Here is a 13,176-nt window from a genome sequence, read left to right on the forward strand (position 1 = left end):
GGCAGGGGGTCGGACTAGATCTACTCAGGTCCCTTCCGACCCTAGAAACTATGAAACTATAAGAGAGATGCACTGCATCATTATTAAAAATGTATTACATGGGTAACTTTTGCTGTCAATACTTTGGTCTTAAAATTCTGTGCCATGTCCTTTCTGTGCCAAGAACAAGCCTAGAAATGTTACGTATTTCTTTACCTTAATGCATGAGCAATAATTATTATGCTTATTGTTTATTTTTTGTGTGTCTCTTGAAAAAAGAATTTAAAAAGATTAATATCGTCAGTTACAAATACAAAATTCTTTATCATCATCACTTAAATTCACATAACTCTTAATCCAAAATTATTATCTGGATTAGCCAAATAATGATTAATAGGAATAAACTCATTCTAAAATTTCACACTCTTACACAACCATAACAGGTTGGGGACTTTGTGGAAATATATTACAGAATGTTGTCAATTTGATTAGTCTGACCATTTGAACACTGTCCTTTTATGGCATGAAGCTACACTCCATCTTTATGGCTGAATTGTTTTTTTTATAAGATTTAAGATTTGTTGAATGAGAGTGCATTCAGCTCTCTCAGAAGAATTTATTACATGAAGGTATTGCTGCTCATAGCTCTGTTCTCCAGTATCTTTACCCTTGATTTCATGCAGTTCAACTCAAATGTATTTCAAAAAGTATCTAGTTACAAGATGATTTTGTTAGTAATTCTATTATACCAGCAAAGGTGGGATTAAAATAATGTGACAAATACAGAAATGGGATAACGAAAAGCATAAAAATTACATGTCAGTACTGAATCTGCTATATAATTTTTTCTCCTTGGAATAGGGCCTATCAAAGTACTGCCTTTTGCTCTCTCTGAAGCAGTTTGAGAAACCCTATGATTTGCTACCTACTTAAGGGAAATTATATTGAATTTTAAAGCTACATACCAGGGGTGTCAAACAGCAGCTCCCTGGACTAGATCCAGCCCACAGGGTGTATATCTAGCCTGCCAGGCTATCAGCAGGCCACTGGAAGTTAGAGAACATGGCCTACCACAGAATCCGGGGTCCCTGGACCTCCGTATACACAGTGATTAGCAGCAGGAGGGCAAGCAAGGGGTGATACAACCCTGGTCATCTGCTGGACGCTTTATTTGTCCCCACTGCGGTGGCTGTAACTCCCCAGCTGCTGGTCCCTAGAGTGTGACTTATGCTGCAGCTGGAGTTGCTACCATGGCATGGGCACGTGAGAGCAGCAGCTCCAGCTTTGGCATGGGGCACAGGGCAGGAGCAGAAGCTGCTACCATGTGCCCTGGGTGAGAGCAAGAGCTGCTGCCACCATATTCTCTGGGTAAGAGCTGTTGCTGCTACTTCTTTCTCATACTCCAGGCAGGATCCAACCTGCAAGGTATCCCAAAATCCAAATCCAGCTCAAGTCATAAAGGGTGCAGACAGAAGTGACCATTTTCATCCAATCTGGCCAAAGAAAGCAGTCTATAGCCATGACTGAACACAAGTGCATGGCGGCAGACAGCTTCAAAAATGGCCTATTGGGTGAAAAATCTGAACCCTCATTGCATGTGGTGTCGGATCAAGATGTTTCAAAAAGAGCGCCTTCTGCAACTTCTGTCTGCAAGGCCTGCCATCCTCCAGCTGTTTTCAGAATGGGTATAGGGAAAGAGTGTGGAGGGAGTTTGGTTTGAGGTTTTTTTAGCCCCTGCTGGAGGGTGGGGCAGGTGTACTGGAGACTCCAGAGGTGGGGGGGTGGGGCTCCAATTCACCTACCCCACCCTTCAGGGCATGAATGACTGGTGCTTCCTGAGACTGGGGGGGCCACCATGGCATTGAGTTTGACACCCCTGCTATAGATGATCTTTGCATAGAGGCATGAGAAGGAATTAAAGTTATGACTACTAATTATTGTAATTTAATCCCATCAGGAATGCACCAAAGCATATTACATAGGTGTTTCACTGTGCTAAAAACATATATTACAATTTTTTTTTTTTGCGATAGGAACTGTGAGGAAGGAGCTACTGGAGAAAAACTGTATTTCTTTAATCCCCTTTTTTAATGTCATAAGTAGTAAAAGAAGATTCCCCTACCAACTTAATCCCTCTCTGCAAGGCCTTCCCATTTTGTTATGCCCTGAAACGTGTTACTGAGCACGGTATCCTACCTGCTCACCCCATGCCCTAATTCTCTGGCCTGCCTAGATAGAAAGAGGAAACAATGCCAAGTGCAAGAGGGTGCTACTCTATCACATCTCATGGTCAGGAAAGGAAGATGAAAAGCAAGTACACAGATTAATACTATCCTACAAAATTAAACATACAAGTGGCTCTCTTTAGGATTAGGTGGAAGCAGAAGACAGCTGATGCTGCTTTTCAAGGCAGTTTCAGCTCCTGCTGTACAGGTTATACTTCTTTGTCCCTCCCCCTCATTCTTGGGCTTTGTGTGAGCCTCTTAAGCCTAGTAGGTGGATCTCAATCTGATCTTCCTCTGAATCCCAAATGCAGTGATTAGACCTGTTCCCTGAGACAATGTTTAGTGCTAATTTAGACACTACCACAAATTCGGCTTTCAACTATTGGATTAATTTAGTGCTAGCAAGAGGCACCACCTGATAGCCCTAGTAAATGAAGCCCTTTATTTACAGTCCCAGCTTCCCACACACTCTGCTCCACTAGCATGTCTCAAAGGGAAAGAAAGAGGAGAGACTTCCTTTAGGATGAACAAAGGTAATTCAGTCTATGATGCATACAATTCTTGGCCTCTTCACAAGGCAGTCCAAAGCCTGGTAACCAATTTGTGATGAGAAAACAAATAGATCTAGAGATTACTCATATAGGGGCCAAAGAACTATTACATGATAACTTTTAGTTTCCAAAGAGCAAGTAAAGATTTAGATTCAGATGGAAGCAAGCTTAAATATTTCATTAAATTTTGAGACTGGAGTCCCAGGAATAAGTGCCAGTATTATGTGTTTGACAATAAAGCTTATCTTATCTTTCCAGAAGATAAGCCTATTAAAAAGAATACTAAGGCTGACTTCAACTCAGAATGCACAGGCAAGATTTTCTATACTCTATTTTCAAAACACACTAAAATGAAAGCACCTCACTCTGCTTTTAGTGAAAGCTCACATTTAACTGAAACAGGGATAATACAAAGGAACAAGGTTATTTTCAAATTCACCTCTTAATATTACATAAACAATAAAAACAGAATTACTACAATTATGCCTAGATACCTGTACTAATTTATAGGGTTCTTACTTATACCAGCCATTGATGCACGGTGATGATAATTTACATTGAAGATGGCAGTGCAGCACAGCTCTACTTCAATTAGTGTTAACATGAGTAGCTCAGACAGTGTTACAGTCTAGCTGTAATAGTATGAAGCTCAAGGAAATAGAGTTGGTAAAGTGTAAAGCACCTGTCTCTGAAGTCATGACAGACCCATTAGATCTGTGCTTATCATTGTAAAAACTGGAAAATTTTGAATGTCTGGAAATGCATGACAACCAAACATGGGTTCATCTTCACTAGGAAGTTGTGCTGCTCAATACTATGGTCCTAACATGACTATATACTGGTATAGATATTCCTCTACTAGAAGAGGAAATATACACTGTTATACTTGCATAACTATTTTGATTTAAGAAAAGTCAGTGTAGGGAGTGACTGCAGTGTAGTACATGTGTATTCAAAGCCATATGTTAATTATGTATTCAGCAAAAAGGTAATCCTTTGGGAGTAAACATGCTTTGCAGTTAGTCTTACATTTGTATTTTGAGTTAAAAATACACAGTTCATCATTCATCATCTAAAATGGGAAAATCTTATTTTCTTCTTTAAGTTGAAACAGAGCATCACATAATTACTACATGAAAAGAAGCTGCAACAGTTACATGATGGCTGACTGCAGTGATCAAGCCATCATATTAACAACAGAATTCAGTACCATATTGCTCATAGATGAGCTATTCTGTTACAGCCTTAAGGCCTATACCAGCAGTCTAAGTATACTGAAAACAAAATTAGTCACATACCAATTTGCAATGTCTTTGTGAGCTACTAAATTCTGCAGGAATGCTTGCAATCCCAACTGTCGATCTTCCAGGAAGTCAGGGTTGTAATTATCCTTGAACCAGCGCTTTGGCGGAAGTGCCAATCGAAAACCTGGGAACATATCTTTCAACTGAAATAGAAACCAAGGATGATGGAAGAATATTAAAGTATCCATGAAAATAATTAATTAGATAAGGCATTAAATAAAAACATCTCTCTCCTTTCTGCTCTCATTAACTTGAGTCATGAATATTTACCATTCATGAAATAACCACTCCAAATCATACAGTTAATTTCTAACTTACAGCTCTACTGATAGTTTGGGCAGTTAATTGGCCCCTCAGTTTTCCCACCTGAAAAATGGAAATAAATAGTGTGCTTTGATGTTTTATGCCTTTATAGCAGTCACACAGTACTTTATTATGCACCATGATAAGTATTACAGTGACAAACGATTCACTGGTATTCACAGCAAGTAAGGCACTTTGGGATGCAAGGAGCTATATAAATAAAATATATAAAAACCCATTATGAGCCCAGGAGAATAAAAAAGTAATCAGAAAGTGTTCTAACACACAGACACAGACACCGCCCAGTAAAGACTGAAGAGCATTAACATTTCAAAATGTACAGATACAACACATCCCAGTGCTAATTAGTAATTACAACACATCTCGGTGATAATTAGTCATGTATTGGCATATTTACATTGCAATGAAAGTCTCTGAAATTTCAGAAACACTTTGACTTTGCTTTGTTTTCTGGGAAAACGTGTAAAGCATTCAAGTAAAAAGAAGTCACACAACAAACAACAACACCCCCTCCCAAAACAATGACCATCTAATGCAAAAATGCATATACAGTAGAAACAAGAACCCAGGGCTCCGCTTCTCCCAGGGAAAGGACATGTTGAAACTGCTAGGATATAGAGACTGACCTCCCTCTTAATTTTTCAGGACTGTTTCCTATTCATAGAAATGAAGGCCTTTCCCATGCTACAAAAGCTTATCTAGATCAGAGGTGTCAAAGATATGGCCTGCAAGCCAGATTCGGGTCACGAAGCTGTATCATCCGGTCCCTGCCTGGCACATGTGCCACACACGGCCTGGAACATGGACCACACAGGGACCCGTGAGGGGCAAGTATGGGAACCCCCTTTCATGCTGGATCCAGCAACCATAGCACCTGTCCTGGGACTGTGCCACCTGCTTTAGTCAGTCCAGGCCATGGGCCTGGACATGTCAGCCTGTCCCGGTTGTGTGCTGTATACAACAGTTCTTGGAATGGGCTCCAGGTGCAACAGTCTCAGACCAGCTAGAGTGGACACAATCAAGGATATAGGGGGAGGGAGGTGTCATGGGGGTCCCTACATGCTGGATCCAGCACCTGTTCCTACCGGTCTGGGGCCTGTGCTACACACAGCACCATGTGGCCCATGTCCCAGACCAACTAGAGCAGGCACTGGATCCAGTATGAGGGGGTGGAAAGGGCAGGAAGGTCCATGGACCCAATCTGGCTCATGGGGCTGGCTCTGTGCCACTCAGCCAGACTGTGAACCCATCCTGTGCAACTCATTTGGCCCATGGGGTCAGATGACTCTGACACTCCTGATCTGGACCAATGGTTCTCAACCTCAGTCTCCACCCTTGGAGTCAGACACTCCCCGCCCCTCCCCCCCACAAAGCCAGGGTGCACAACCTGTTGTTAACATGTTTACAAGACAAATAATCCTACTGCTCATCCCCACCTTTCCCCTGCCACTGAATTTGGTGACAGGGCAAAGGTCATATTCAGAGTAGACTGCTGTCCAGAAAGAGCAACAGCAGCATGCACCTATGCTGACATACCAGTGAACTCAGAGCTTTCATGCAGCTCTCAAGCCCAAGAGCTGAGTACAATTGCCATCTGCCTCCCCACTTCTTGTCCTTCCCTTGTGGGTATAGAGAAAAACTGATAATGGATCTCTTTACAGCTGCCTTCTATACATATTGGATTAGTCTCCCCATTACTACACGATCAAGCCCTCTTTTTCAGACTAAACAAAATTGTCTTCACTCTTTCTTCACAGGCCAAGTTTTCTAACCCTCTTATAATTCTTGTTTGTCTCCTCAGTTTCTCTCCATATTATCTACACTTTCCTTAAAGCATGGTGCCCAAGACTGTACACAGTAATACAGCTGAGGCCTCACCCACACACATGCCACTCCTGTTAATATATGCCAGAATGACATTTACCATATTTGCAACAGCACCACACTGAGTCATATTCAGTTTGCAGTCTATTATAATCACTACATCTTTATCACCCACATTTCTGCCTCGTCTGTTATTCCCACTTCTAAACTTGTGCATTTGTTTAGGAAGGAAAACTAAATAAGAAAACTAGGTGCTACACATCTCCACTTCTCATCTTGCTCATTTTGGATCATCTTCCAATTTCTCAAGATCATTTTGAATTTTAATCATAACCTCAGAACTACTTCCAAATATTTTCATTGAAGTGGCATCTGCATATTATAGAAATATTCTTCATATTTAATCCTCTAATTTTTCAATACAAATACTGACTAGAGACCCTGGAAGGGTTCCTTTAATTTGCTGTCCAACTTGGAAAGCAAGCTATTTTGAATTTGAGATTTCAACTACCTGCCTACTTTCCTTATGACAGTTCCAGCTACACATTTCTACAGGTCAGGGGTCCCATATCTTTTTGGAGCAAAATGCTTAAGTAATGCAACTCATCTAAGGCAGGTTGGCACTTCTGACCCAGTCCCAGCCACTTCCCACCCCAACACCAAATTGCTGCCAACATGCACGTGATTAGGCTACTGCAGAAGACCACAGACTCCTCCTTCTGTCGCTGAACTAACCCATCACTGGGGCTAGATCCAGCCCCCGGGGCATACCACTGCCTTACACTGCCACCCGCTTCCCTAGGTTGTTTAAAAAGATCATGGGGAACAGTGTCAAAAGCCTTAACCTGGGTGCTGGTGATCCTTATATCAGTGATACTTAACCTCAGGGTGCCTTGAGATAACTAGGAATAATGGCCACAAGTTGACTGAGAGTAGGTTCAGGCTAGACATCAGGAAGTACTACTTCACAGTCAGGTCGGCTAGGATCTCGAACCAACTTCTAAGGGAAAGGGTGCTCGCTTCTTCCCTGGGGGTCTTCAAAAGGAGGGTAGATAATCACTAGCTGGGGTAATTTGACCCCAGCATTCTTTCCTGCCCGGTCGGACTTGATGATCTGCTCAGGTCCCTTCCGACCCTGCCAACTATGAAACAATGAGATTCTTGCAGAAGTGCTGAAGGGTGCTATGCAGCGTAAGCACTGTAAGGCATACAAACATGATTTACAAGATAAACCCAGAGGTTACGCATAGGAAAACTAGTGTTAAAAAACATTCTGACCTGTTGGGGTCTTTCTGAGTTCTTTGCAACAGAAGAATTGCTGTTATTATTCTGTAGTTAAAAAAAAAAGAAGAAGAAAAAAAAAAAGAGTGAAAGCCAAAAGCTGGTATCATCCAAGGTGTACATGGTGTATGGGAAACAGAGGTTGTCGGGGGTACACTCCAAACTGATCAAGAGATCCAGCTGAAAACCAATGGTCTAGATGCATCAAATCTACTGTCAAAGAATTAAGTTAGATTGGTTTGTTCTTGACAAATCCATGCTGGTTGTTTCTTACTACTGCCACCATTTCCTCCAAGTACTTAAAAATGATCAAAAGATAAAATTTGTTTCAGTATATTGCTCAATATCAATGTCAAATTGACTAGCCAGAAATTAATAATCCCATTTTAAATAGCTTCTTTTTTAAAAGAAGCCTTCATTTTAAAATGTCAAGAAATGAGAAATCTCTCTCAAATCCCAAGGAGGAAGTTAAAGAGCGCTGCTTTATTTCCCCTGCTAAAATTATATTGTACCATTAAGAAATATATTGGAAAACCCAGCATAGGTGCACATAAGCTTATTTTTGGGTTTGGCCATAAACAGAGACCACAAATCAAGCAAGTTTTGGGTGTTTTATGTCCTTTTAGCCCCTGAAACACATACAGACTTTTAACTCACCATTGCCCAGACCAGAACCAGCATTAATACATACTGAATAGAGAGAGATCAATTTATCACCTCTGATTCTTGTAAATCTTGATACCCAAGTGCCATGAAAAAAATGAACTAAGCAGCTACTACTCTGATCTTGAAACTTCAGAAGGATTCTTTTAGCAATGAGGGAAGTAGTTGGAGGCCTCTGCCCCCTCCTCAACCACTTGTCCTCCCTGCTACCTCATTTAATAATGTTCCTCAAAAGTTCCTGCAGCCTTCTCTGTAGGGACCAAGATTCAGGAGAAACAGAAGCATCATGCCAAGAGGAGAAAATGAGGCAGAATTCTATATCATGCTTGCCAGTTCTTGGCTCATTCCCTGACATGGCTAACATAGAAGACAAATTTGTCTGCAACCACAAATTTGGGGATTGGTCTGATCCTGGGAAGAAGAGGAAGTGCCACAAGCCAGGACTCTTAGGGCACATCCAAATGAGTGTGCATGTGTGGTATGAGGTGCCACACACAAGCAGGCATTCTCCTGTGCTGCTAATTTGCAGCATTGGAGAGGGAGGGCATTGACATTGGGAGATCCCAGTATATAAACCCCACCCACCCCCATGGTGGAAAAAAAATAGGGCCGCACATATGGAACTGGAGCCTGGCCGCCTAGAGCCCTCCTCCAGGTGCCGGCCAGGCTCCCTGCTGCCAGATCACCACTAATGGAGCCCTGGGAGATACCCAGGTAAGGCTGCTGGGGTCAGCTCAGGTGCTGGCCCCAGCCTCCTCTATCCCACCTGGGCAATGTGCCACAATGCATGTGCATAGGTGTTCCCTGGAGACTAGCAACAGTAGCACATGTTGTGCTGCTGCTGTTTGTCCCCAGAGAAACACATGTGCCTGTATGTCTGGATCCGGCTTTAGAGTCTTTTAAGTACCAGTGTGAGTAACAGCATGCCCCAGCCAAGACCCAGCTCTCCCAGGTCTTCAGTCCCCCTGCTTCAGAAGGTGTACATTCATCCCTTCAACTGCAGAAGCCTGTAACATTTAAGGAAAAAGGCGAAAAAAAATCTTTCTTGGCCCCTACAGACTACCAGCAAAAGCCCTGAAACACACAATCAATCAAACTGCAAAACTTGTCTCTATGCCTCAACATGAGGGTGTAAATATATAATTCAACACAACACACACTAAGCCAGAATCCCCAACATTATCACACCATACCTTTCAGAAACTTTTTTGGGGGGGAGGGGGCAGTACAACTGTACCCCTTTTTGGCTTTGCCTCAGGTGAGCTCTCAGTGCAAGGTTTGCCCAGTATTCCTGCTTTCACGTGACCCTGGAGCCCAGGGGTGAGCACTACAGTTGTCCTCTACTTTCTGCTGATCCTAAATTCAGTGGGGAATTGGGATTGGGGGGTGCAGAGGCGAGTGAGGGGAAAGAGAGGCAAGGTGAACACTGGCAGTATTCTTTCCTGGGCTCTGATACTGCACAAAAGCAGGGGTTCTGGCCAGACCCTGCCCCTATCAGCTAGTGAGCTCAGGGCTCATGAGGAGCTTCATCAGGCAGTAAGCTAAGAGCTCATTTCACAGGTGCAAACAGCTAGAGTGGGAACCTGCATTCTCTCTCCTTTTTCCCATTCCTGGATCAACTACTGAACTTACCTTGTCCAATCTTAAAGCAATTCAAAGTTTTTTGCCCCTGCTACTTGGCTCAAAAAACCATTCCAAAGTTTTACTATTCTGGAGTTTAGAAATTAGAAACCAATCAATTTAAAATGTATGTGTTGGTATTTGTAACCATTTTATCTTGTGCCGGGGTTGGCTTTTGCTTCTTTGTTTGTCCAACCCAAGAACCTCTTCTTCCTCCCAAATATTTATTCTATGAATGTACTTGTAAAAAGCCTCTCTCAATTTCTATTCTGTTAAATTAAACAAACCAAGCTCCTTCAGTTCTTTTATAAAGAAAGGTCTCTTTCTCTTGGCTATCTTAGAAGCTGTTTTTCAGTCCTTTCCCAATCCTTGTTATCGGTGCCTGAGTGCACAATATTACACTCTATACAGTTCAACTTAATTCTATTTCTAATGTTCCATTCCACAAGAATATTTAAATATTCAGTTGTCTTCTGTGTTGGCAACATTCCTCATCTTAGTGCTGCCCACAGATTTCACAAGGGCACAGCTAATATCAGTATCAGACTTGCCAATAAAATTGTTAAAACCAAACAGGTCCTACAACCAATCCCTGAGGCACACTACTGGCAACCAACCTCCAGTCAGATAACCCAACTTTCAACATAATCCACTCTAAGCTCCCTTTAAGGCAATCCTTTATCCATCTCACAAATGTTGCCTTGAACCTCATCCTGTCAAATTGAGCCAAGTTCCTAGGAGGCACAATGCCAAATGTTTTGCTTAAATCTACATACATTAAGTCTACTGCATTGTTTTTATCCAATAAATATCTATTACCTTGTCAAAAAATAATATCAAATTACCTTTATACAAATCTCTCTCAGAAAAGCCCATATTATACTTTGTCACATTTCGGGGGGCTTAGCTACTCCTAAAGCAATGCTTAGATTCTTGTTAATGCTCTGAAGTTTGTCCACAAAATCTTAAAAAAATTAAATCACATTAATTAGTCTTGTATTTGAAAGAGAATTAAATCTTTGGGCCTTTGTGGATTTTATAGGTAGTTTAGAGCTGGAGTTGGCAACTTCTTGTCACTGTGGGCATGAACTTGTAACCTGGCTCCCTTATGCAGGCCACAAATCTCTGCTCTCTTGGAGAGTTTAACCTGCCTCTGCTTACCCTCACTGCAGATACCTGGCCCTCTGCAGTGAGGACAAGTGCAGGCACAAGACAGCAGCTGGGAGGGCTGCAGAGAAGATTCGGTGGACAGGACAAGCATCTCAGTACAGCTGTGTGCTACCCAATACTCTGTGCCAAGTCCAGACCTTCCTGGACCTGATCAAGTCTCTACATTGGCCGCAGGTTGCTAACCCCTGGTTTAGAGGATGACCAGTAACAGGTACCAGGACCCAAGAAGAAAACATAGGCATGTGTGCTATATACAATCCTTACTTGAAAATTCAAAACAAACAAGACCATGATTATTGCACTCAGGTTTTCTAACAGATTGTCAGAGCTTAGTAGATCCAAGGAAAAAAGGAACACACAGAACAAACCAAATGAAAAGAAGTTAACAGAGATGAAAAATGCCCAACAGTGAGAGACAACTGTAAAAGCAAATATTCTTTAAAAATGAGAATGAAAATGTGCAAGCTGCTTTTAGACTACCGGAATAGGCAAAAAATGTTTACAAATATCAACACTTCAGTGCTTCTGCTGAATGACACTAAAAGTTTACAGTTTTACAAAATTCCAAATTATTGGCCTATATGTGCTCTTTCCGAGTCTGGCAATTGTTCTTTATCAGTTTCTCATAATCCAAATCAATACTTCCAGAATACATTAATTTAATACTTCATCTTAGCAGAAGACTAAGTATTTCCTGAAATACAGCTGCTCACATAAAACGCTTGCTTCACCAGTAGCTTCAAATCACAACCTGTCTCATCAGGCATGGTAGACACTATCACAACAGGAGAGACTTAACCATTATGAGCATCTTTTCTTGCAAGAGTACCTAGTGGTATTGCCCTACTTCTGCATAAAGGCAGAGTTAAATTTTCTATCTATGGTAAACGCCCTGTTATCCAGCATTTTACTAACTGGCATTTCCATTAACTGGAATTTCCGGCCAACCGGCTGGAAGCTGGAGAGGCAAGGAGAGGGACAGGGGACAGACGGAAACTATCCTGTGCTGCTGCTCCTGTGTGTGCAGCTGCTGCCCCCCGCCCTGCCCCCCACTCCGCAAGCAGTTCCCACCAATCCCACCCCCCACAACTCTGCATCCGGCTGGAAACCCCTGTGCCTCAGGTAGCCAGCATTTTTAGATTACTGCCCCCCACTTCCTCACTCATGCCAGAAAACAGGGCTTTTACTCTATTTCGATGCATGTAGTATATTAATACATTATAAAACACTTAACTTCCACTTAACCAAACAAACAATAGTTTTTGGGAAAACATTTAAGTGGCAATTCTTTACAGAAGTTATAGTTCCCCGTGATTTCCAGTTATTAACATAATGACAAGTCAGAACTTAAAAAGTCTTAATACTCACCTTGTCATTAAGTCTGGAGAAGTCGGTGTATCTTCTGAAAACCACCCAACTTTCCTCTGAACTTCTCTTTACCAGTATTTTGTAAACCTGTTACATAAGAATGAATAAAACAACTGCTTAAACAAAAAAGCACAGTACAGTACAATGACTGAAAGGCTAAAATCATCACTGTCTTCTTTTTGGTTCTTCAAAAAAGTTAGTTTTAAGTGAGAAGTTCAATTAAAATATTAGATCAAGGAGTTACGTAGATTAAATCTTAAGATTCCATGTAAATAATTACAACTACTTTTTTAATATTTAGATGTGTGGCAGGGCTTTGTTGGTGCCTGCCCCTTTAAGGGCTTGAGAATGGCAGCCATTTTGAAACCCAGGATAGATATAGGGTGTAGCAGAAGTTTGCTGCTGGCAGTCCTGAGAGATGCATCAGCTGGCAGAGCTGAGGCTCAGGAACAGCTTGGAGGTTTATTGGCTGGGGCTATGGGGATGGAGGCGGCTCTTAGTCCTGGGCATGACTTAAAACTGCACCCTGCCGGGGACGGGTGGCTTGGTGGGGCTCCTGGTGGGATGAGAGCCCCCAGGAAATGCCAGGCCCATTACCACCCTGGTGAAAGGTGGGTTGGGGCACCTTAGTAACCCCAGCTCCCACAACCGCGTCAGTAACCCTTTAGTAGGGCCCGAGAAGGTGGACCCATGTAAGGGAGTGTGGGTTAGTTGCTCAGAAGCCTGACTTGAGGCACCCTCAAATGGTCAATGCTGGGACCAGGACCAGAAGGGTCAAAAAGGCCAGGGGCCCACCGCGAGGAATGCTCAGAGCCAGGGGTTCTGACTGGCCTTGGAGGTGAGGCCAGGGCTTGTGTGGCCAAAGGT

General features: G+C 42.4%; 1 protein-coding gene across 6 annotated transcripts in view; it reads right to left on the reverse strand.

Moving 5' to 3' along the window:
• Positions 1-13,176, reverse strand: part of SNX16 (sorting nexin 16) — a 55,681-nt gene that overhangs the window by 22,582 nt on the left and 19,923 nt on the right. For all 6 annotated transcript variants that reach the window (XM_019527853.1, XM_019527852.1, XM_019527850.1 and 3 more), the window contains 2 exons: positions 12,310-12,396; positions 4,054-4,202 (listed from right to left, as the gene is read on the reverse strand). In XM_019527853.1, coding sequence (XP_019383398.1) covers positions 4,054-4,202; positions 12,310-12,396 — 236 coding nt within the window. The remainder of the gene's footprint in view (positions 1-4,053; positions 4,203-12,309; positions 12,397-13,176) is intronic.

The sequence above is a fragment of the Gavialis gangeticus genome, unplaced genomic scaffold (genome assembly GCF_001723915.1).
Source record: "Gavialis gangeticus isolate Ggan-Ray unplaced genomic scaffold, GavGan_comp1, whole genome shotgun sequence".
Taxonomy (NCBI): Eukaryota; Metazoa; Chordata; order Crocodylia; family Gavialidae; genus Gavialis; species Gavialis gangeticus.